Below are 27,007 nucleotides of genomic sequence, written 5' to 3' on the forward strand. Positions count from 1 at the left end.
TGTGCAAAATAACCAGCTAGCATTATGATGACAGGATCAAATTCACACATAACAATATTAACCTTAAATTTAAATGGGCTAAATACCCAAATTAAAAGACACAGAATGGCAAATTGGATAGAGTCAAGATCTATCAGTGTGCTGTATTCAGGAGACCCATCTCATGAGCAAAGACACATATAGGTTCAAAATAAAGGGATAGAGTAATATTTACCAAGCAAATGGAAAGAAAAAAAAAAAGCAGTGGTTACAAACCTAGTCTCTGAATAAACAGACTTTAAACCAACAAAGATTTAAAAAGACAAAGAAGGGCATTACATATTGGTAAAGGGATCAATGCAACAAGAACTAACTATCCTAAATATATATGCACCCAATACAAGAGCACACAGATTCATAAAGCAAGTTCGTAGAGACCTACAAAGAGACTCAGACTCCCACACAATAATAGTGGGACACTTTAACACCCCACTGCCAATATTAGACAGATCAACCAGATAGAAAATTAACGAGGATATTCAGGAATTGAAGTCAGCTCTGGACCAAGCTGATCTAATAGACAACTACAGAACTCTTCACCCCAAATCAATAGAATATGCATTATTCTCAGCACCACATAGCACGTATCTAAAATTGACCACATAACTAGAAGTAAAACACTCCTCAGCAAATGCAAAAGAATGGAAATCATAACAATCTCTCAGACCAAAGTGCAATCAAATTAGAACTCAGGATTAGGCCGGGCGCAGTGGCTCACGCCTGTAATCCCAGCACTTTGGGAGGCCGAGGCGGGCAGATCACAAGGTCAGGAGATCGAGACCATCCTGGCTAACTCGGTGAAACCCCGTCTCTACTAAAAATACAAAAAATTAGCTGGGCGTGGTGGCGGGCGCCTGCAGTCCCAGCTACTTGGAGGCTGAGGCAGGAGAATGGCGTGAACCCGGAGGACGGAGCTTGCAGTGAGCCTAGATCACGCCATTGCACTCCAGCCTGGGTGACAGAGTGAGACTCCATCAAGAAACTCACTCAAAACTGCATAACTATAACTGCATCAAAACTGAACAACCTGCTCCTTATTGACTACTGGGTAAATAACAAAATTAAGACAGAAATAGATAAGTTCTTTAAAACTGATAAGAACAAAGACAGGGTACCAGAATGTTTGGGACACAGCTAAAGCAGCGTTTAGAGAAAAATTTATAGCACTAAATGCCCAAAGGAGAAAGTGCAAAAGATCTAAAATTGACACCCTAACATCACAATTAAAAGAACTAGAGAAGCAAGAGCAAACAAGTTCAAAAGCTAGCAGAAGACAAGAAATAACTAAGATCAGAACAGAACTGAAGGAGACAGACACATGAAAAGCCCTTCAAAAAAATCAATGAATCAAGAAGTTCGTTTTTTGAAAAGATTAACAAACTAGATAGACCGCTAGCCAGACTAGTAAAAAAGAAAAGAGGGAAGAATCAAATAGACACAATAAAAAATGATAAAAAGGTGTCACTACTGATCTAACAAAAATGCAGACTACTGTCAGAGAGTACCATAAACACTTCCATGCAAATAAAGTAGAAAATCGAGAATAAATGGATAAATTCCTGGACACATACACCCTCCCAAGATTAAACCAGGAAGAAGTTGAATCCCTGAATAGGCCAGTAACAAGTTCTGAAAATGAGGCAGTAATTAGTAGCCTACCAATGAAAAAAAAGCACAGGATCAGATGGATTGACAGCCAAACTCTACAAGAGGTACAAACAAGAGCTGGTACCATTCCTTCTGAAACTATTCCAAACAATATAAACATAGGGACTCCTCCCTAACTGAGTTTAGGAGGCCAGCACCATCCTGATACCAAAACTTGGCATAGACACAACAACAAAGAAATTTCCGACCGATATCCCTGATGAACAGTGTTGCGAAAATCCTGGCACACCGAATCAAGCAGCACACTAGAAAGCTTATCCACCATAATCAAGTCACCTTCATCCCTGGGATGCAAGACTGGTTCAACATACACAAATCAATAAATGTAATCCATCACAAAAACAGAACCAATGACAAAAACCACATGATTATCTCAATAGATGCAGAAAATCCCTTCGATAAAATTTAACACCCCTTCATGTTAAAGCATTCAATAAACTAGGTATTGATGGAGCATATCTCAAAATAATAAGAGTTATTTATGATAAACCCACAGCCAATATCATACCGAATGGGCAAAAGCAGGAAGCATTCCCTTTGAAAACTGGCACAAGACAAAGATACCCTCTTGCACCACTCCTATGCAGCATAGTATTGGAAGTTCTGGCCAGGGTGATCAGGCAAGAGAAAGAAATAAAGCATATTCAAATAGGAAGAGAGGAAGTCAAGTTGTTTCTGTTTGCAGATGACATGATTGTATATTTAGAAAACCCCATCGTCTCAGCCCAAAATCTCCTTAAGAGGATAAGGAACTTTGGCAAAGTCTCAGGATAAAAAATAAATGTGCAAAAATCACACGCATCCGTATACACCATTAATAGACAAATAAAGTACCAAATCATGAGTGAACTCCCATTCACAATTGCTACAAAGAGAATAAAATACCTAGGAATACAACTTACGAGGGATGTGAAGAACTTCTTGAAGGAGAATTACAAACCACTGCTCAAGGAAATAAGAGAGGACAGAAACAAATGGAAAAACATTCCATGCTCATGGATAGGAAGAATCAATATTGTGAAAATGGCCATACTGTCAAAGTAATTTATAGATTTAAGCTATTCCCATCAAACTGCCATTGACTTCATTCACAGAATTAGAAAAAACTAATTTAAACTTCATATGGAAACAAAAAGAGCACATATAGCCAAGACAATCCTAAGCCAATTGAACAAAACTGGAAGCATCACGGAACATGACTTGAAACTATCCTACAAGGCCACAGTAACCAAAACAGCATGGTACTGGTACCAAAACAGATATATAGGCCAATGGAACAGAACAAAGGACTCAGAAATAACACCAAACATCTACAACAATCTGGTCTTCAACAAACCTGATGAAAATAAGCAGTGGGGAAATGATTCCCAATTTTATAAATGGTACTGGGAAAATTGACTAGCCATATGCAGAAAACTGAAACTGGACCCCTTCCTTACACATTATAAAAAAATTAACTCAAGATTTATATAAGACTTAAATATAAAACCGAAAACCATAAAAACCCTAGAAGAAAACCCAGGCAATACCATTCAGCACATAGGCATAGGCAAAGACTTTATGACTAAAACACCAAAAGCAAAGGCAATAAAAGCCAAAATTGACAAATGGAATCTAATTAAACTAAAGAATTTCTGCACAGCAAAAGAAACTATCATCAGAGTGAACAGTCAACCTACAGAATGGGAGAAAATTTTTGCAATCTATCCATCTGACAAAGGGTTAATATCCAGATTCTATAAGGAACTTAAAGAAATTTACAAGAAAAAACAAACAACCCCATCAAAAACTGGGCAAAGGATAAGAACAGACATTTCTCAAAAGAAGACATTTATGTGGTCAACAAACATATGAAAAAAAGCTCATAATGACTGGTTATTAGAGCAATACAAATCAAAACCACAATGAGATACCATTTCACGCCAGTTAGAAAGGCAATCATTAAAAAGTCAGGAAACAACAGATGCTGGCGAGGCTGTGGAGAAATAGAAACGCTTTTACACTGTTGGTGGGAGTGTAAATTAGTTCAACCATTGTGGAAGACGGTGTGGTGCTTCCTCAAGGGTCTAGAACCAGAAATACTATTTGACTCAGCAATCCCATTACTGCATATATATCCAAAGGATTATAAATCATTCTACTATAGAGACACATACACATATATGTTTATTGCAGCACTATTTACAATAGCAAAGACTTGGAAGCAACCCAAATGCCAATCAATGATAGACTGGATAAAGAAAATGTGGCACATATACACCATGGACTATTATGTAGCCATAAAGAAGATTGAGTTTACGTCTTTTGCAGGGACTTGGATGAAGCTGGAAACCATCATTCTCAGCAAACTAACATAGGAACAGGAAACCAAACATCACATATTCTTACTCATAAGTGGGAGTTGAACAATGACATAAAAATGAAAGTGTTGATATAAATAAAGAAGAAAAATAAAAAGAGGAGATAATAAAAAAGTGAATAAAAAATAAGAAACCTGGATATTAAAAAATATAATTCTTAAAAACTCAAATCTCAGGATAACCTTCAGAGTAGAGACAATTATAAGCAAATTGACAAATTGGAAAAGAACACTGTGTTATTATAGTGTGTATTAAAAAAAAGATAAAAGAGTGAGAGAAGGGCCAGGCGCGGTGGCTCACGCTGGTAATCCCAGCACTTTGGGAGGCTGAAGTGGGTGGATAACGAAGTCAGGAGATTGAGACCATCCTGGTTAATGTGGTGAAACACCGTTTCTACTAAAAATACAAAAAATTAGCCAGGTGTGGTGGCGGGCGCCTGTAGTCCCAGTTACTCGGGAGGCTGAGGCAGGAGAATGGCATGAACCCGGGAGGCAGAGCCTGCAGTAAGCCGAGATCGCACCACTGCACTCCAGCCCAGGTGACAGAGCCAGACTCCATCTCAAAAAAAAAAAAAAAAAAAAAAAAAAAAAAAAAGAGTGAGAGAAGAATAACCAAAACAAGCAAAAGACAATGAGTACAGGGGAGAAACCTGGTAAATGCTACCTCAGCCAGGTAATCAAAGTCAAATTCAAAAGCAATCACTCACATGGATAGTATATTCCCTTGATATGATGTTTTGAAAATGATACTTCACCTCTGGGTCTTCCTTTAAAAAACTAAAAGCCCAGTCTAAACATGATAAAAACATTGTGCAATTTTCTATAGTGGGACATCTTACAGAACAACTGGCCAGTACTCCTAATAACTGTAAGGTCATCAAAAGCAAGGAAAGACTGAGAAATTGTCATAGCCAAGAGAACTTCAAAGAGACATGACAACTAACTATAGTGTAGTATCTTGAATGAGATCCTGGGACAGAAAAAGGACATTAGGTAAAAATTGAAAAAAAAAAATCTGCATAAACTATTGACTTTAGTTAGTAATATTGTATTAATTTTGGTTCATTAATTATGACAAATCTACCATGCTAATATAAGATGTTTATAAAAGGGGAAACTGAGTGTGCAGCATACAGAAACTCTCTCTCTGTGTATATATACAGAGTCTTGCTCTGTCACTAGGTTGGAGTGAAGTGGCACAGTATTGGCTCACTGCAACCTCTGCCTCTCAGTTTCAAGCTATTCTCCTGCCTTAGCCTCTTGAGTAGCTGGGATTACAGGCGTGCCCCACTGTACCACCATACTAATTTTTGTATTTTTAGTAGAGATTGGGTTTTGCCTTGTTGGCCAGGCTGCTCTTGAACTCCTGACAAGTGATTCACCCACCTCAGCCTCCCAAAGTGCTGAGATGACAAGCATAAACCACCACACCTGGCCAGAAATTCTTTATATTATCTTCTGTCTTCAAGATATTTCTGTAAATCTAAAATTGTTCAAAAAATAGTTCTTGAAAAAAAGATAATAAAAATAAATAAGCTCCACAAAAAGGTTTATAGCAGTTGTGAAAAAAGCAATACAAGTAATACCAGAAAAACAATGTTTGAAAAATTATAGCTGAGGATAAAAAATTTACATAATTAATGAAATTTTAGCCTGGGAAATAAATGTACACTCCAACTACTGAGAAGCAATAAAAAAGTCACCCTTACAGATAAGAAGGTAGGAAATCTTCATAACATCAAGAATAAAGAAAATAATTGCATAAGCTGCTAAAGGACATATTACTTTCATTTTAGGTTCAGGGATACATATGCAGGTTGTTATGTAGGTAAATGTGTCACGAAGGTTTGTTATACAGATTATCTCATCACCTAGGTACAAAGCTTAGTACCCAATAGTTATTTTTCTGATCATCTCCATCCTACCACCTCCCAACCTCAGGTAGGCTTCTGTGTCTGTTGTTCTCTTTGTGTCTATGGGTTTTTATTTAGCTTCCATGTCTCTGCTATTGTGAATAGTGCTAGGATGAACATATGTGTGCATGTGTTTTTCTGATAGAAAAATGTATATTCCTTTGTGTATATATCCAGTAATGAGATTGCTGCATCAAATGGTAGTTTTGTCTTTAGCTCTTTGAGGGATCACCACACTGCTTTCCACAATGGTTGAACTAATTTACACTCCCACCAACAGTGTATAAACATTCCCTTTTCTCTTCAACCTCGTCAGCACTTGTTATGTTTTGACTTTTTAGTAATAGCCATTCTGAATGGTGTGAGATGGTATCTCGTTGTGGTTTGGATTTGCATTTCTCTAATGATAAGTAATACTGAGGTTTTTTTTTTCATGTGACTGTTGGCCACATGTATGTCTTCTTTTGAGAAGTGTCTGTTTATGTCCTATACCCCCTTTATTATGGGACTTTCTTTTTCTTCTAAGTTTGTTTAAGCTCCTTATAGATGCTGGATTTTAGACCTTTGTCAGATGCTTACCTTGGAAATATTTTCTCCCATTCTGTAGATTGTCTGGTTTACTCTGTTGATAGCTTTTTTGCTGTGTAGATGCTCATAAGTTTAATTAGATCCCATTTGTAAATTTTTACTTTTGTTGCAATGGCTTTTGGAGTTTTTGTCCTAAAATCTTTGCCAGTTCCTATGTGCAGAATGGTATTCCCGAGGTTTTCTTCTAGGGTTTTTATAGTTTTGGGTTTTACATTTAAGTCTTTAATCCATCTCGAGTTGATTTTTTTGTATACGTATAAAGAGGGAGTCCAGTTTCAACCTTCCGCATATGGCCTGCCAGTTATACCAGCACAATTTACTGAATAGGGAGTCCTTTCTTCATTGCTTGTTTTACTCAGGTTTCTTGAAGATCGGATGGTTGTAGGTGTATGACCTTACTTCTGGGCTCTCTATTCTTTTCCATTGGTCTATGTGTCTGTTTTTGTACCAGTATGATGCTGTTTTGGTTACTGTAGTATAGTCTGAAGTTGGGTAGCGTGTTGCCTCCAGCTTTGTTCTTTTGCTTAGGATTGTGTTGGCTATTCGAGCTCTTTTTGGATCCATATGAATTTTAAAATAGTCTTTATCTAGTTATGTGAAGAACTGCATTGGTAGTTTAATAGGAATAGCATTGAATCTGTAAACTGCTTTGGGCAGTGTGGCCATTTTTAACGACATTGATTCTTCCCATTCATAAGCATGGGATGTTTTCCCATTTGTTTGTGTCATCTCTTATTTCTTTGAGCAGTGTTTTGCAATTTATTGTAAAGATCTGTAAATTCCCTGGTTAGCTGTATTCCTAGGTATTTAAGTCATTTTTGTGGAAACTGTGAATAGAATTGCATTTCTAATTTGGCTCTCAGCTGGCTGTTGTTGGCGTATAGAAATATTATTGATTTTTGTGTGTTGATTTTGTATCTGAAACTTCGCTGATGTTGTTTATCAGCTTAAGAAGCTTTTAGGCCAAGATTATGGGGTTTTCTAGATATAGAATCATGTTGTTTGCAAACAGGGATAGTTTGGTTTCCTCTCTTTTTATGTGGATGCCCTTTATTTCTTTCTTTTGCCTGATTGTTCTGGCCAGGACTTCTAATATTATGTCAAATAGGAATGGTGAGAGGGGCATCCTTGTTCTGATTTTCAAGGTGAATGCTTCCAGCTTTCCCCCCTTCAGTATAATGTTGGCTGTGGGCTTGTCATAGATGGCTCTTATTATTTTTAGGTATGTTCCTTCAATACCTAGTTTGTTGAGAGTTTTAAACATGAAGGGATGTTGAATTTTATTGAAAGTCATTTTTTCATCTACTGAGATGATCATGTGGTTTTGATTTTAGTTCTATTTATGTGAAAAATCATGTTTATTAACTTGTGTATGTTTAACCAACCTTGCATTAGAGGAATAAATCCTACTTAATCACGGTGGATTAGCTTTTGATGTACAGCTGGATTCATTTGCTAGTGTGTATTGAAGATTTTTACATATATGTTCATCAAGGATATTGGCCTGAATATTTTTTGTTATTGTTGTTGAGTCTCTTCCAGGTTTTGGAATCAGGATGATTCTGGCCTCATAGAATGAGATGGGGAGGAGTCTCCCCTCCTCAATTTGTTGGAATAGTTTTGGTAGTAATGATACCAGCTCTTCTTTGTACATTTGGTAGAGTTTGACTGTGAATCCATCTAATCCTGGGCTTTTTGGTTTATAGGCTATTTATCGCTGTTTCAGTTTTGGAGCTCAATATTGGTCTGTTCAGGAATTTAATTTTCCTAGTTCAGTCTTGAGAGGCTTTATGTGTCCAGGAATTTATTCATTTTTTCTAGATTTTCTAGTTCATGTTTGTAAAGGTGCTCATAGGAGTCTCTGCTTGTTATTTGTGTTTCTGTGGGGCAGTGGTAATATCCTTTCTATCACTTCTGATTGTGTTTATTTGGATCTTCTCTCTTTTCTTCTTTGTCTAGGTAATAGTCTATCTTATTTTCAAAAAATCAACTATTGGATTCATTCTTTTGAATTTTTTTTGTGTCTCCATCTCCTTCAGTTCATCTCTGATTTGGTTATTTCTTGTCTTCTTCTAGTTTTAGAATTGGTTTGCTGTTACTTCTCTAGCCTTTTTGTTGTGATGTTAGTTTTTAAATTGAGGTTTTTCTAACTTTTTGATGTGAGCACATGTGGTGTTATACATTTCCCTCTTCATACTGCCTTAGCTATATCCCAGAGATTCTGGTGTTTTATATCTCTGTTCTCATTCTACCTTAATTTCATTACTTACCCAAAAGTCATTCAGGGTGGGTCATTTAATTTCCACTTAATTGTATGGTTCTGAGCAATTTATTTAGTTTGATTTCTATTTTCATTGTGCTGTGGTCCAAGAGAGTGGTTAGTATGATTTCAGTCATTTTACATTTGCTGAGGATTGTTTTATATCTGATTTTGTGGTTGATTTTAGAGTGTGTGCCATGTGGCAATGAGAAGAATGTATATTCATGTGTTTTTTGGTGAAGATGTCTGTTGGTGCCTCTCAGGTCTGTTTGGTGTAGTGTTGAGTTCAGGTCTTGAACATCTTTGTTAATTTTCTGCCTTGATAACCTTTCTAACACTGTCAGTGAGGTGTTGAAGTCTTCCACTATTATTTGGTGGGAGTCTAAGGCTCTTTGAAGGTCTCTAAGAATTTAATTTATAAATCTGGTTGTCTCTGTGTTGAATGCATATATATTCAGGATAGTTAGGTCTTCTCATTGAATTGAACCTTTCACCATTATGTAATGCCCCTCTTTGTTTTTTAAAATATTTGTTTATTTAAAGTTTGTTTTATCTGAAATTAGAATTGCAACCCCTTCTTTTTTCGTTCATTTTCCCCTTCAGTTTCCATTTGCTTGGTAGATTTTTCTTCATCTATTTTTGAGTCTAGTAGTGTAATTGTATGTGAGACACATTTCTTGAAGATAGCATATCATTGGGTCTTGCTTCTCTATTCAGCTTGCCACTCTTTCTTTTCATTGGGGCATTTAGCCCATTTACATTCAAGGTTACTACTGTTATATGCGGATTTGATCCTGTCATCATGTTGTTAGCTGTTTATTATGCTGACTTGTTTGCATAATTGCTTTATATTGTCGATGGTTTACATACTTAAGTGCATTTTTGTAGTGACTGGTAATGGTCTTTCCTTTCCATATTTAGTGCTTTTTTTAGGAGCTCTTGTAAGGCAGGTCTGGTGGTAAAAAAACTCCCTCACAATTTTCTTGCTTGAAAATGATTTTATTTCTACTTCACTTATAAAGCTTAGTTTGGTTGGGTATGGATTTCTTGACTGGAATTTATTTTCTTTAAGAATGCTGAACATATGCCCCAGTCTCTTCTGGCTTGTAGGGTTTCTGCTGAGAGGTCTGCTGTTTCTGCTAAGAGGTCTCTCTTATAGGGTTTCTGCTGATAGGTCTGCTAATAAGCTTCCCTTTGTAGGTGGCCTGCCTTTTCTCTCTAGATGCCTTTAACTTTTTTTTTTTTTTCATTTTGACCTTGGAGAATCTGATGGTTATGTCTTAGGGACGATCTTTTTGTGAAGTACTTTGTGAGGGTTCTCTGCATTTTCTAAATTTGAATGTTGGCCTCTCTACATAGGTTGTGAAAGTTCTCATAGATGATATCCTGAAATATGTTTTGTAAGTTGCTTCCATCCTCCCTATCTCTTTCAGGGATGATAATGAATTGTAGATTTGGTCTCTTTACATAATTGCATATTTTTGTTCATTTTGTTTGTTTCTTTTTATTCTTTTCTCTTTAATGTTTTCTTTCTGTCTTGTTTCAGAAACCCAATCTTCAAACTCTGAGATTATTTCTTCAGCTTGATCTATCCTGTTAATACTTGTGATTGCATTATGAAATTCTCATAGTGTGTTTTTATCTCTATCAAGTCAGTTATGTTCTTTTCTATACTGGCTACTTTGTCTTCCAGATCCTGTATACTTTGTGATTCCTAGCTTCCTTAGAATGAGTTTCAATGTTCCCCTGAATCTTGATTTTTGTTCCTATCCATATTCTGAATTCTATTTCAGTAATTTCAGCCATCTAAGGCTGGTTAAGGTCCCTTGCTGGAGAACTAGTGAGGTTGTTTGAAGGAAAGAAGACCTTATGGCCTTTTGAGTTGTCAGAGTTCTTGTGCTGTTTCTTTTTTATCTTTGTGGGCTGATGTTCCTTTAATCCTTGAAGTTCCTGTCCTTTGGATTTTTTTTTTTAATTCTATTTGATGACCTTGAGGGTTTGTTTGTGGTAGAAGGTGGGTTCATTCAACTGGCTTTGTTTCTGGAAGATTTTAGAAAGCAAAGGCTCAGCTCAGAACCCCTGGACTGTGTGGCCTAACTCCAGGGGACCAGTATTGGGCACTGGCTTTGTTCTCTGGCTCCTCAAGGTAGAAACATGCTGTGCTGGAGGGGTCAAGATGCCCCTGGACTGCTGGTCACAGCACTCCAATGGATGGTGGCAGCCAAAGCACTTTGTAGGGCAGTGGCAATGGGATCCATCCTGTTTGCACACACCAGCAACAGCAGCAGTGACAGCATGGCAGAGTGCATGCTTTTTGACTGTGGCAGGGTGCTAGCAAGTACTGGGGTGCTGGCCTCCATGGGGGAGCTAATGAGGTTGTTTGGAGGAAAGAAGACATTCCAGCTTTTTGAGTTGTCATAGTTCTTGTGTTCTTCAAAGGATACAATATTTAAAATTATTATAGTTGCACAAGCTTCTCTTTTGGTTAGCATTTGCATCTTTTGTCCATCCTTTCACTTTCAACCTTTTCATGTTCCCATATTTAAGGAGTGCCTCTTGTTAGTAACATATATTGAAACTTTTTCCCAATCTGACATTCTTTAGACTATTTATATTTAACATAACTACTAATATATTTATTGGGTGAAAACTTTCTGTATATCCTGCAAGCAGAAGCACTGACTGCTTTGTTCCGAACTATCTTTTCAAGGATATTTACATGATGAGAAGCCTTGGATAATAAGGATAATATTTTCACTTAGAGCAGAGGAAAACTTTGCTTAGAATTTTGGAAGACAGAGAGAGTGTCCCCTCTGGACAATCTCTATCAAGTATTATGTCTCCCTCTGGAGCCAAAGACAAACATAATTACTGCCTACTGTAAAAGACTTGGGTTCCCTAACCTCAAGATTTCTTTCATGTAATGCAACTCATTTTGTGTATAGATGTCACCTGGCCTCCTTTCACATCACCCTTTGGAAATTGGAGCTCAGAAACCTAGCAGGAACTCTCATTATTGCTATTGCTGTGAGTCATAAACTTTATTTGATCTCTGACCAAGAAGTTTGGTGTCTTCTTCCAGCACACATGAAACTAAGTTAGATTAACTTGTTAGCTTACAGATAGGATGAAATTCAAACCCATTAGAGATCTGAGCACTCTTGGCAACAATGATGGGATGCTAACAGAGGCATGGCTTTCTGTAGCTGCAAGCTGAAGTAGGTTTAAAGACAGCTCCATGGAAAGTGCCATAGGTCTTATCAACTCTTCTCTAGGCGAGTAAACTTCCTTGTCAATCTGGCCATCGGCTTCAGGACTACCTCACTGTAAAAACTATTTCTAATTTTTTTTCTTATTAGAAGATTCCTTCTGCTTTCAAGTTACAGATAACAGTTCCAGCAATGTGCAATTACCCTGAGTGTAAAAAGAAAAAACAAATTCTAGCCACCATGAGCAGACACCAGGTGAATTATCAGCATTTTAGCTGATTTTCTTGGGACATAATGAAGTGCAGTACATAATTTCTTGTTTAAACAAAACAGCCAATAGCTGGGTTGACTAGAGGTCCAGTTTCTCTTCCAGTCTATCATGCCAATCTTGGATCCATTTTAAGACAATAAAAGACCTCAGATTTTTTTGTAGTGTGTCCTGACTGCTATAAAGCAGCTTTGCTATGACCCTCTTAGAAAGATTTTCCCAAGACAAATAAAATTCCTGTGTGAAATCATAGATGAGGCATTGAATAGATTTTGAACTCTCATCGTTCCTGAAAGAATGTGAAGTAAGCTTGTGGGTGGTACTCCGGACAATTTCAATGCATGTTTGTCATAGCCTTAATATACTGATGCTGTAGCTTCAATTTCTAAATGTATAATTAGTATTTATATTTTATAATATTATACTATGAATGCTGTTAAACTCCAGACGTGATAATGGGACACAGGAATTGCTACCCAACATGCCTCCCTGTTTCCTCTCACAGGGTCTAACAGAAAACAATGTAGAATCCCAGAAGGAGAAAGGAAAGTCCTAGCTTTGAGTATATAAGGTAGCAGGGGTAGTAAGAGATGCAGTAATTTCATTCAACACACATCATGGCCAGTGTAAAAGGTTATCAGGACCAGATGTGGTGCCTCAGGCCTGTAATCCCAGCACTTTGGGAGGCCAAGGCGGGTAGATCACCTGAGGTCAGGAGTTTGCGACCAGACTGAGCAACATGGAGAAACCCTGTCTCTACTGAAAAAATACAAAATTAGCTGGGCGAGGTGGTGCATGCCTGTAATCCCTGCAACTTGGAAGGCTGAGGCTGGAGAATCGCTTGAACCTGGGAGGTGGAGGTTGCAGTGAGCCTCGATTACATCATTGCACTCCAGCCTGGGCAACAAGAGTGAAACTCCATCTCAAAAAAAAAAAAAAGTTATCAGGAGCTGGAGCTGGAGATTTACAGTGGATTAATTACTGCTGAATTCAGTTATTGCTCTCATAACTTTGACGGTTTCAGACATTGTGATGTAACCACATCTACTACACAGACTGATTACATTTAATATACTGTAATGGACTTTGCCAAGACATTCCTTTATATCTAATTGGCACCCAAGGACAAAGACTAATTCTCATTCATGCTTAAAAACCACAAATATACCTTTACAGTAAGAATACTGTAATATTCTTTAGTTATTCCTCAGGAGTAGCTAAAGCTCTGCCATTTGCTACAAGAAGGTGCATAAGAACTTAGTGTGATTCCCATTACCTTCTGATGCCTAAACATTTCACTGATAGATGATATGCAGCTGGCTAGAGGATCTCAAGTCTCAGACTCAATGGCTCTAACTTTGGTATTATCATACCTTCACCTGCAAGGGTAACTGATAAATCCCAACAAAATCCAAAAGACTGCACATCAAGTTTCTGGGGGACTATGCAAACAGATTCACAAGGCTCAATTACTCTGTAAGTCAAGCAAAAAAAAAATGTCTCATTTCCCCCCAACCAAAAGGGAACTTAATGTCACTTTGGACTCTGGGTGTCAGAGATGGTAGATGGGCATTCTACTTGTCTTTTATAACAGCTAACTTACAGTGAGTGTAATTCACAAACCTACATTGAAGCTGATAAGCAAGCTGTGGCATACTCTCTTCTTTGAGATGCTAGAAATTTAATGATCCCCATGAGCTACAAATCTCCATGACTGATAATTTTGTGGACTGGAGGCTCTAGATAAAAGATATAGGCTCCATTCAGAAACAGCTGTTGTATAACACTCATTGACTCCCTAAATCAGCTACCATTTGAAAAGCAACTACTAGCTTACTACTGCCATCTTGTCAAAACCAAAGTCCTAACTTACAGCAATCTTTTGACTTTGTGAACTTACATTCTCATTTTGGGATGAACTAAATCAGGCTCATAACTATTTGACAAGCCTTACTTGTTAAATGGAAGTGATAGATTCAAGAACATAGGGGTGGTCATAAAAGATCATCAAGTGTTTACATCACCACCAGCAGATCGTATAACTCTTCAAAGATTAGAAATTTCTCTAATATGAAGTTATGCTCAGTTACTCAGGGGAGCTTCTCAGCAAGATTAGTGGTATGTTATTCATACGCAGCCTACTGAAGTCATCTTTATGATAGGTAATGCAATTAGAAACTATAGGGCAAAATTTATCTGTGACTTTACTTGAAATAATCAATGGCACCACCTCATTCCTGGAAAGCACTCTGGTCAGCCTCACTCACTGATCAATATTATTATAGATGATAAAATTACCGCAAATTTCATTCTTGCCAAGGTAGAATTTGCAATTGCTAATGTATTCTGTTATACTTTGATATCTCAGGCTAAGTGGAAAGGTCAGTAGAGAAACTTACGGAGAAAGCCACTTGATTTTTTAAGATAGACCTTGATGGCTTAAGGATTTATTCAGCTGGCTAGATCCAGGACCTTGAGGGGATGGTTAAAGTCAGTACAGCATGTAGCCTTACCCTGGTGGTTGGAATCCATTAATAATAGCCTTATTTAATACAATAAGAAATACATGGAATGAATTTACTCCTCAAGTTCTGCCAATTCTATTAATCAGAGTGCCCCAAACCTGGTGTGCTCACAAAAAAGATATGTCATTATGGCTCTTGAAAGCTGATCTATTTTGGCTTTTTGCACAATTTTCAGTCAGTCATAAAAAAGTCAGCCTTTTATAAAAAAAAATGTACTCCATAAAAGGTTTAGATTTATACTCAGGATTTCTGCACATCTTATTTTTTTTCTATTTTGCCCACATGCTTTTTGTTTTCTGTCTTTCCTTTCTTTTTTTAATTAATTAAATTTTTCCTATTAATATAGTCTCTTACTACTACTTTATTTGTTATACTAAAAATTAGTGGATGCATCTTCTACCTCTTACACCCTAAAATAAATCGTTACTTTACAACTTTCTCATTAATGCTAAAACGTTAAAACATTTAATTCTATTTGCAACCTATTTTGGAGAGCCAATTCTCGATATCTCATAAGATTGTAAATGTACACAATAGCAATTTCCCTTCAATGTCTAAACTTAGATCAACTTTTACAAATGTACAGAAGGAGATATCAACAAACCTATTCATTACTGCATTGGTTGGAAGAGAGAAAAAGTGGGAGGCAACAACATATCCATTAACTGGATAATAAATAAACAATAGTATATTCATAAAATAGAATCATAAAATAAAATAGCAAACTGAAATGCATTAAATATATATAGATCAACACAAATCTAAAGAACATAATTTCTGATGAAAAAATAAGCAGCAGAAGAGTATGTATAAAGTGATATATAAATTTTAGAAATAGATGTATATAGACAAGCACATACGCAGTAAAGATGTACAAACATACATGGGAATGATTCACTCTGACTTCAGAAGAGTGATTACCTGTGAAAAGCAATGAAGATAAATGGGATGAAGGAGAAATACAGAGGTTTTACTAGGATTTATATGTCAAAAATATTGACACTATGATGGCAGAGTGCTCATATTTGTAAAATTTGCACAAATCATACCTAGGTATATAATTCTTTATATTTTTATTTATTTCATATATTTCATATTTCATAGGTACATAAATAAGACAATGAAAAATTTTTGAAATGACACAATAAGAAGGTAACTCTACCTGCAAGTATAGTTGCCGCAGGGGGTGTTAACATAAACTGATTTTCTAAATATATAGGCAAAAATTCAGCAGCTCCAATAATAACTAAATATTCTGTAGCTTTTGACAGAGATAGGCATATTAGCACTGGATTTTTCATCAGAATCTGAAATAAAAATAAGTTATGTATCAATTATTTTATTTTGTTAGATAAAGAGAAAGAGACAGAATCAAATGTTAATGATAGATGATAGATAGATGATAGATGATAGATGGATAGATAGATAGATAAGATAGATCCTAACAGCAATCTATGATTCATCAATATACAAATTCTATGAAAGTAAGGTTATTTTTGACAATTTAAATTTTGATTTGCTCTTCATACTACTTTAATTTTTATTTATGGGCTTGGAATTTTTTTTGTAAAGATTAGAGAAAAATAGGTAAATTATTAACCATATATCTAGAATTTTATCTTTACTTTTTCTTGTCTACTTATTGTTTTAAGCAAGTCTTTTTTATTCAACTAAAACACAAAACAAAGAAAATTTAAGCAATACTCATGAAAAACCAGTAGGGCTGCAGAAAATGTTTTATATTTTACTCCTGGAAATCTACCTATACAAAGAATTAAGTTATTTAAATTTTGCATTTTGGTAAACTTGTGGAAATTATTTAGAAGACTTATTAAGATGTGATGGTTTATCATTATCCATTATACTACACAGAGTAATTAAAAAGATAGTAAAATACTAACTTTCAAATTAGTTTCTGTATTTCCTTGTTTATGCATATCTCATTGAAAATATATTTAGTGCTATTTTATGTTTATATATTTTTAATTTATTTAAATTTTCTTTTTCTGGCCCTAAACATCCCTGTTAGGTGTGATCATAGTCTGCAAACTCAACTAGTTCAACTTCTGAATGCTATCTAATTTTACATAGTGTGATTCTTCCATATTTATTCATTCACATAGGATTAAATATTCGTCTTGCCTTCAACTCCCTACTATCACAAACTAGGCTATATTAAACATCGCTGTGCATGTACCTTAAGATCCAATGATGGAGTGTCTCTAGAAATATATATCCAAGAAAGGAATTCCTAGGACATAAGGATTTAGCATACTTTATTCCACTATTTCTCCAGATTGTTCTCCAGAATGTATCAGGTTTCACTACAGTGACTATACCACCACGATGATGGTAGTGTTTCATTTTCTTCATTTAGCTTGTGCTTTCTAAAAGTTATCAAAGAAATCTTTATGGTTTAGCATGCCCATCCAGAACTATGTCATTTCCTCATAAAAAGGTCATTAAACTTGGAAAGGCCTTCTAATTGTCACAACAAAACGAATAATGCTACATGACTTCTGAGGTTGGGTCATAAAATGAAAATATGACTTTTGCTGGGATCTTTCACACTCTCAGAACCCTTGCCTTGGGACTCAGTCACCATGTTGTAAAAAAGCCCAAGAGAGATGCAGAGGAGATGTGTGGGTATTCTAGCAAACAGACAGTATCAAAAAACTATAGAGCAAACACACCTTCAGATGGTTCCATTCTCCAGACTTTGATCACTCTAGCTCAGGGATTCCCAGCCTCTGTAGAAAGAGTAAGAGTCTGATCCATGGCCTGTTAGGAAACAAACCGTGCAGCAGGAGGTGAGTGGCAGGCGAGGGGGCCAAGCTGCGCTCTGCCTCCTGTTAGATCAGCAGCGGCATTAAATTCTCGAAGGAGCACAAACCCTATTGTGAACTGCACATGCGAGGGATTTAGGTTGTGCGATCCCAGTGAGAATCTAATACCTGTTTATCTGTCACTGTCTCCCATCACCCCCAGATGGGATGGTCTAGTGGCAGGAAAACAAGTTCAGGGCTCCCACTGATTCTACATTATGGTGAGTATGTAATAATAAATAGAAATAAAGTGCACAATAAAGGCCATGAGTTTGAATCATCCCAAAACCAGCGCCTCCACCCTGGAAAAAATGTTTTCCACAAAACTGGTCCCTGGTGCCAAAAATGTTGGGGACTGCTGCTCTAGTTGACCCCAAGTATAGTTGAGAAGGACAAGTCCTGTCCAAATTGCATTTTCATGAGCAAAATATATTTTATATTGTTTTAAGCTACTAAGTTATAGGGTAGTTTATTATGCAGCAGTAGATAACTAGTATACCTCAAATAATCACAAACACTTGATATTATTAGCTGGCTTCCAAAATGTTGCCATGGTAACAAGTATAAAGTAGTACCGCTATGCTTTATTTCCTATTTCTCTAATTTCAAATCTAATTGAAACTTTCTTTGCACAATTTTTAGCTATTTGGGATTCTTTTTGTGTGCATGAACTGGCTCTTTCTATCTGTTAGGCTTCCTGAAATTCGGGGGTAGATTTTCTAAAAATTCCTTGTTAATTCTAAACATTAATCACTTGGATTTAGATATCTGTCACCCATTTATTAATGTGGTCTACAGTTTCTTTCACAGAACAGAAATCCTTGACCTGATATATCTAATCCATAAAGTTTGAATTCATATTTAATACTATTGCAATCTTGCTTAACATTTTCCCACGTCTATGCCACAAAGGTATTTCTTTCATTTTTAACATGAACTGTGTTTTATCTAATCACATTTTATTAACCTGGAAATTACCTTTGTACATAATATGAGGTAGAAATCCATGGTCATTTTTTCATAAATAGCCAAATTGGCTATCACATCTACTGAACAATTATCTTTGCAGTGACTCTTTTATCACATAGCAAGTTCTTATGTATAATATTTAATCTGTTGCTGAATTCTCAGTTCTGTTACATTGATCTATTAATCTTTATTAAGGAAATGCTACAGTGTTTTTACTACTGTGGTTTTTGTAGTGAAATTGGCCCAGTGCGCTTCATTTTAGCTATCCCTTCCCTTATTCTGACATACAAATTTTATAATCAGTTTCTCATTTTCTTAAAAAAAAATTTTTTGCCGTAGTGTTGATTATACTTGCATTGGATTCATAGATTATTTAAGGAAAAACTAACCTGTATGAAGACTGTCATTTTAAACATTATCATGGTTTATCTATAAATTTATCCCAGTCATCTTTAATAATGTTGTATAAAGTTTTAATTTTTTCATGAAGATTTTTAGCATCTCTGAATAAATTTCTGAATTAGAGTTTTGTGATTACTTTTTACTTTATTATCTAATTTTAAGTGTAGGTGATTATTTTTATTTATTCTATAGTTTTTTACTTTACCTTTATTTTCTATTATTTTATGTAGTAGATTCAAATATTAACTAGAGAATTACAGCTTTTTTTCATAGGTTCTTCTAATTCACAAATGTTATTTATTCATTTATTTTAAAATAATTATTGAGAACTGAATATTAAGCACACCTACCCTAATGAGAGTTATAGCTATATTCTATGATTTTATATAAAAATATCGGTCTGTACTAGCTGCAACAGGCAGAATAAGAAACAAATCTAGTTTTTAATCTTGGCCCTGGAACTGATTTTTGGAGCATCAACAAGCAAATCACAGTTTCTCCGTATCTCATTTTTAGGAAATATTATATTACCCTAGGCAGATTTCTGGATTTAGAGTCAAATACAACACTTATTCTTATGCTCTTAGCCTCAGTTAAGCCACCAGTAATAGATATGTGTGTCTGTGTGTGTATGTGTGTGCATAGCATTTTTTTTTTTTTTTGGAAAAATTACTCATTCTCTTTAAATTACTGGTTCACTACCTGTAAAATAGAAACAATAATTTCTATTTTTTCTGAGTGGTTATGAGAATTGAATATTTGTAGTGGTTTAATACAACTTCTGGCACATAGCAAGTGTCCAGTGAAAATATACATTAATTTCTTAATTTATACAATTAAAGGATTGCACTGGATTACGAGATTTGTTGTTCGCAAACTTTAGCGTGCCTTGAATTATCTGCGTGGTATAAAACACAGATCGCAGCTCCCATTCCAGATGTCTGAATCTGGAGTCTGGAGTAGGGCCTGAGAATTTGCATTTCTAATAAATTCCCACGTGATGTTGACGTTATTGGTCTGGAAATCACACAGAATCACTGCACTAGATAATTTTTGTGTTTAAGCTCTTTTAGATTAAAAGGAACAGACACTGTTAATTCCACTGATGCAATTTATCATAAGGTTAAATATAAAAGTAAGAAAACTAATACACTTTCTCAGTAGCTAAACAATTCAGTATTCATAAAGAAATGAGACAACAGGTTGGGCGCAGTGGCTCACGGCTGTCATCCCAGCACTTTGGCAGGCCGAGGCGGGTGGATCACGAGGTCCGGAGTTCGAGACCAGCCTGGCCAACATGGTAGAGAAACCCCGTCTCTACTAAAAATACAAAAATTAGGCCGGGCGCGGTGGCTCACACCTGTAATCCCAGCACTTTGAGAGGTCAAGGCGGGCGGATCACAAGGTCAGGAGATGGAGACAATCCTGGCTAACACTATGAAACCTCGTCTCTACTAAAAATACAAAAAATTAGCCAGGCGTGGTGGCGGGCACCTGTAGTCCCAGCTACTCGGGAGGCTGAGGCAGGAGAATGGTGTGAACCCAGACGGCAGAGGTTGCAGTGAGCCGAGATCGCGCCACTGCACTCCAGCCTGGTGACAGAGTGCAACTCCGTCTCAAAAAAAGAAAGAAAAAAAGAAATGAGACATCATTCAGAGTAAATCTTAATTGCTTCAAAGACCCAGATATTCAACTTACTTCTGTTTCCTTATTGTGTATTCATCTAGGTCTATTTTAGCTAGTGACTATTTTCTTCATATTTACTTCTCTTTCTCAATGGCATTTGTACTTTTACTTTTGCTGTCAATTTATCAAAGTTGTGTTGTTTGAGTTTCCCACTCTTCCTCTTATTTATACTTTCTCCCAAAAGAGGAATTGACTAGATTAGTCACTCTTCAACAAGGTGTCCTTACTGGACATTTTTCTCAAATTAGGACACTTCCCAGGTTTAGGGGTAATCTAAAAATTGCTTTATTGGGCTCAAGTGCTGATGCCAAAAACTATAACAGTTTTGACTAAAACATTTAGACTACATTATACACAGCATGGTAACCGATGCACAAGGAAATATTTCTGGGCACTGTATTCTGAAAGAGACTGTGAGAACAGCAAATATTAAGAATGCCACGGATTCCCTTCCAATAAAATACCCAGGATTTCCTGCATTTTTAAAAGTCTATTTCTTTTCTTTGATATAAATATGAGAGGCAAAGGTGAAAGCCAGATAGATATACAAATAAATGTACAAAGAGTTTTATGCAGTGAACTCAGGCTCAATTCTGACAGCTGTTGATATACAAAGGGAGAAATCAGAATAGTGTTGTACAGTAGCAGACAGTTCTATTCAACCATCCTATCTCACAGTACTGTGGCTATTAGGTAGCCCTTGTTAATCACAGAATTTGTCTACAACCAAGGTTTTTTCCAGGTGAGAAGAGGTTCATTCTGGTCTAGGAGTAGGTACTCCTACATGTGCTTACTTAGTAAGAGTCTAAAATAAGAGTAGGATCTGCAAATATATAAAGTATAAGGTATAAAGGCTGCAGAAAAGTAGTTTTAAGTTCAGGATAGTCCTCTAATAGAAGTCAGAAACAAATGAGGAGGAAATAAGAGCAGAGGAATGTTGTAGGGAGGAAAGGGTTTGTAGAGTCTCAACCAGGGTTCATTGAAGGTGGGACATATAGTGTTCCAACTAATTCTAGAATTTTATCTTTCAAGCATTGATTTACTGCCTATCCTAATCAAGTTTGCATGGCAGAAGACAATGATTCTGCCAGTAAAAGACCTTTCCTTAGAGACAAAAAGGAGGAAAACGTAAGTTAAAGAGGAGACCAACAAGTCACTTTGCTGTCTTTGTTTTACTGTGTAATTTAACTTCTTATTTGACCTGTTTTTGATTCTTTATGCTAAATACCCATAATTAGCCATGGAAAATAAGTAATGGCTCATCAGTCTGTCCATCAGAATAAAATATCTCCTTTAGAAAATGCTGCTAATTGCAAATTTAAATTTTTTGTTGACTAGCTCTGCTGGCATTTCACCTCCTTTATTTTCAGAAAAACCAGTTTATTTAGAGTCACACCTAGGAGATGATTCAGAGACTAAAACTACTACAAAATGTTCTGACTTAAATACAAGTGATAACTATAATTTTGTTTTCTTTCATTTTGTGTTCAGCTTTCATTTTAGGTTTGTTACATGGGTAAATTGCATGTCATAAGAGGGTGTAGTTTCAGAAAATTTTGTCACTCAGATAATCAGAATAATACTCAATAGGTAGGTTTTTTCAGTGCTCACCCATCTCTCACCCTGTACCTTCAAATAGACCCCAGTGACTATTGTTCCCTTCTTTGTGTCCATGTGTACTCATTGTTTAGCTCCTATGGTTTTTCTTCTATGGTTTTTATACTTTAGATCTTACATGTAAATCTTTAATCCATCTTGAGTTGATTTTTTTATATGGTGAAAGGTAGGGGTCCAGTTTCAATTCCACATATAGCTAGCCAGTTATTCCAGCATCATTTATTGAACAGGGAGTAATTTGCCCGTTGCTTGTTTTTGGTGGCTTTGTTGGAGATCAGATGGTTGTAGGTGTGCATCTTTATTTCTGTGTTCTCTATTCTGTTCCATTGGTCTATGTGTCTGTTTATGTGCCAGTACCATGTTGTTTTAGGAGCCTTGTAGTATATTCTGAAGTTGGGTAGTGTCATCCTCCAGCTTTGCTCTTTTTGCTTAGGATTGCTTTTGCTCTTCAGGGTTTTTGTTGTTGATGATGTTCCAAATGAATTCTAGAATTTTTTTTTTTTTTTTTTACTAATTCTGTGAAAAATGTCATTGATAGTTCATTAGGAATAGTATTAAATCTGTAAATAGCTTGGGGCAGAATGGCCATTTTAACTATATTGATTCTTCCTATTCATGAGTATGGAATATTTTTCCGTTTGTTTGTGTTGTCTTTGATTTCTTTCAGCAGCGTTTTATAGTTCTCCTTGTATGGATCTTTCAACATCCTGGTTAGTTGTATTCCTAGGTAATTAGTCTTTTTGTGGCTATCGTGAATGGGATTGCATTCTTGATTTGGCTCTCAGCTTGGACATTATTGGTGTAGAGAAATGCTACTGATTTCTGTACACTGATTTTGTATCCTGAAACTTTGCTGAAGTTGTTTATGAAATCTAGGAGCCACTGGGAAGATACTATGGGGCTTTCTAGGTATAGTATTATATTATCTGTAAAGAAAATCAGTTTGACTTCCTCTCTTCCTATTTGGATGCCCTTTATTTCTTTCTCTTGTCTGATTGCTCTGGCCAGGACTTCCAATACTGCGTTGAATAAGAGTGGTAAGAAAGGACATCCTTGTCTTGTTCCAGTTTTCAAAGGGGAATATTTCTAGCTTTTGCCCATTCAGTATGATGTTGGTTATGGGTTTGTCATAGATGACTCTTTATTATTTTGAGGTATGTACCTTAAATGCCTAGTTTGTTGAAAGTTGTTTCTTTTTTTTTTTTCTTTCTGCCTTGAGACAGAGTCTTAGTCTGTCACCCGGGCTGGAGATCACAGTGAAGTGATCTTGGCTCACTGCAACCTCTACCTTCTGGGTTCGAGTGATTCTCCTGCCTGTCTCCTGAGTGACTGGGATTACAGGCACCAGCCACTACGCCCTGCTAATTTTTTGTATTTTTGGTGGAGATAGAGTTTCACCATGTTGGCCAGACTGGTCTCAAACTCCTGACCTCGTGATTCGCCAACTCGGCCTCCCAAAGTGCTGGGATTATAGGCGTGAGCCACCACGCCCGGCCCTGTTGAAAGTTTTTAACCCAAAAGGATATTGAACTTTATCAAAAGGATTTTCTGCATCTGTTGAGATGATCACGTGCTTTTGTTTTTAGTTCTGTTTATGTGGTGAATCATGTTTAGTGATTTGTGTATGTTGAACCAACCTCGCATCCCAGAAATAAAGCCTACTCAATTGTGGTGGTTTCGTTTTTTGATGTGCACCTGGATTCAGTTTGCTAGTATTTTGTTGAGAATGTTTGCATCTATGTTCATCAGAGATATTGGCCTGAAGCATTCTTATTTCATTTGTGTCTCTGCCAGGTTTTGGTATCAGAATGATTTTGGCCTCATAGAATGTGTTAAGGAGGAGTCCCTCCCCCTTGATTTTTTTAGACTAGTTTCAGTAGGATTGGTTATCAGCTCTTCTTTATGTGTCTAGTAGAATTTGGCTGTCAATCTGTCTCATGCAGTCTTTTCTGGTTCATTGGTGTTTTTTTAATAATTGATTCAATTTTGGATCTCAATACTTGTCTGTTCAAGGTTTCATTTTTTTCCTGGTTCAATCTTAGGAGGTTGTATACTTCCTGAAATTTATCCGTTTCTTCCAGATTTTCTAGTCTATGTACATAGCGGTGTTTGTAATAGTTTCTGAGGGTTTTTGTATAACTGGGAGGTTGGTGGTAATTTCCCCTTTGTCATTTCTGATGGTGTTTATTTATATCTTGTCTCTTTTCTTCTTTATTTTTCTAGTTAATGGTCTATCAATCTTATTTATTCTTTCTAAGAACAAACGTTTTGTTTCATTGATCTTTTTATGGTTTTTCTCATCTTTGTTTTGTTCAGTTCAGCTCTGATTTTGTTTCCTTCTTTTCTTCTGCTACTTTTGGAGTTGGTTTGTTCTTGTTTTTAAAGTTTCCCTAGGTGTGATGTTAGATTGTTAATTTGAGATATTGTAACTTTTTTTATGTGAGTGTTTAGCACTATAAACTTCCTTCTTAACAATGTTTTAGTTGTGTTCCAGAGATTCTGGTATGTTGTATCTTTGTTTTCATTACTTTCAAAGAATTTCTTGATTTCTGCCTTAATTTTATTGTTTACCCAAAAGTCATTCAGGAGCAGATTGTTTAATTTCCATGTAATTGTATGGTTTTGAGAGATCTTCTTGATGTCGATTTCTATTTTCATTGCACTGTTGTTTGACAGTGCAGTTGGTATGATTTCATTTTATTTGAATTTGTTAAGAATTGCTTTATGGCTGATTGTGTGGTCAATTTTAGAGGATGTACCATGTGCAGATGAGAAGAATATATATTTTGTTTTGGTTAGATGGAGTGTTCCATAGATGTCCATTAGGTACATTTGGTCAAGTGTCAAGTTTAGGTCCCAAATATCTTTGTTAGTGTTCTGCGTCAGTGATCTGTCCAATACTGTCAGTGGGGTGTTGAAGTCTCCCACTATTATTGTGTAGTTATCTAAGTCTCTTCATAAGTCTCTAAGAACTTCTTTTTTATGAGTCTGGGCATTCCAGTGTTGTTTGCATATATATTTAGGGGAGTTAGATCTTCTTGATGAATTGTACCCTTTATCATTATGTAATGCCCTACTTTGTCCTTTTTGATTATTGTTGGTTTAAAGTTGGTTTTGTCTGAAATAAGAACAGCAATCCCTGCTCTTTTTTGCTTTCCATTTGCTTGATAGATATTTCTCCATCCTTTTACTTTGAGCCTATGGGTGTCCTTGCATGTGAGATGGGTCTCTTGAAGATAGCATACAGTTAGGTCTTGCTTCATTATCCAACTTGACAGTCTGTGCCTTTTAAGTGGGAGCTATAATCCATTTCTGTTCAAGGTTAATATTCACATGTGTGGATTTGATCCTATCATTGTGTGGTTAGCTGGTTGTTGTGTAGACTTGATTGTGTATTTGCTTTATAGTGTCAATAGTCTATGTACTTGAGTGTACTTTTGTGGTGGTCAGTAATGGTGTTTCGTGTCCATGTTTAGCATCCCCTTAGGAACTTCTTCTAAGGCAGGCCTGCTGGTAACAAATTCCCTTAGCATTTGTTTGTCTAAAATGGATTTTATTTCTCCTTGGCTTATGACACTTAGTTTGGTTGGGTATGAAATTCTTGGTTCTAATTTCTTTTCTTTAAAATTCCTGAATATAGATCCCCTGTCTCTTCTGGTTGTAGAGTATCTGCTGACAGGTCTACTGTTAGCCTGATGGGGTTCCCTTTGTACGTGATCTTTCCCTTCACTCTAGCTGCCTTTAGTGTTTTTTATTTTGCATTGACCTTGGAGGATCTGATAACTATGTCTCTTGGGGATAGTTATCTTGTATAATATCTCACAAGGGTACTCTGAATTTCCAGATCTTTATATTGACCTCCCTAGTGAGATTGGGGAAATTTTTGTGGACAATATCCTCAAATATGTTTTCCAAGTTGCTTGTTATTTCTCCCTGTCTTTCAGGGATGCCAGTGAGTCATAGATTTGGTCTATTAACATAACCTCATATTTCTTTGAGGTTTTGTTCATTTTGTAAAATTCTTTTTCGTTTTTGTCTGAATTAATTCAAACCACTGGTCTCCAAGCTCTGAGATTCTTTCCTCAACCAATAATACTCCAGATTATGTTATGAAATTCTTGTAGTGAATTTTTCAGCTATATCATCTAGATTTGGTTCTTTCTTAAAATTGCTACTTCATCTTTCATCACTTCCATCATTTTACTGGATTCCTTATATTCCTTGGGATGGATTTCAGCATTCTTCTGAATATCTAAAATCTTCATTTCCATGCAGATTCTGAATTCTGTCATTTCAGCCATTTCATCCTTGTGAATAAGCATTGCTGGGGAGCTAGTGAAGTTGTTTGGAAGTAAAAAGAGTGTGTGGGCTATGTTCCTTTAACCATGGTGTAATTTGACTAGAGTCAATTGACTTCATTTCTGGATGTTTTCAGGGGGCCAAGGCTTTGTGCAGCATCTTTATTTGTGACAGAATTCCTGTGCTTGGTTTCACAGCAGGATGTATTAGCCAAGTATTTTTGGTGTTGAAGTTTCGGCTGCAATCCAGTAGATGGCACTTAAGCATCGTGGCCTGTAGGTGGGCTCTTGCTCAGCCATGCGGCTCCTCTGTATTTCCTTGTATTGGCAGCCATGCTCTCTCAGTGCTCTGAGAGTGTGGGCTCCTTTCCCACAAGCACT

General features: G+C 36.3%; 1 protein-coding gene across 1 annotated transcript in view; it reads right to left on the reverse strand.

Annotated features, from left to right (window-relative positions):
• Window positions 1-27,007, reverse strand: part of SLCO6A1 (solute carrier organic anion transporter family member 6A1) — a 145,587-nt gene that overhangs the window by 53,776 nt on the left and 64,804 nt on the right. Inside the window, exon 6 of the mRNA XM_045394049.2 lies at window positions 15,992-16,136. Coding sequence (XP_045249984.2) covers window positions 15,992-16,136 — 145 coding nt within the window. The remainder of the gene's footprint in view (window positions 1-15,991; window positions 16,137-27,007) is intronic.

This window comes from Macaca fascicularis, chromosome 6 (genome assembly GCF_037993035.2).
Source record: "Macaca fascicularis isolate 582-1 chromosome 6, T2T-MFA8v1.1".
NCBI lineage: Eukaryota > Metazoa > Chordata > Mammalia > Primates > Cercopithecidae > Macaca > Macaca fascicularis.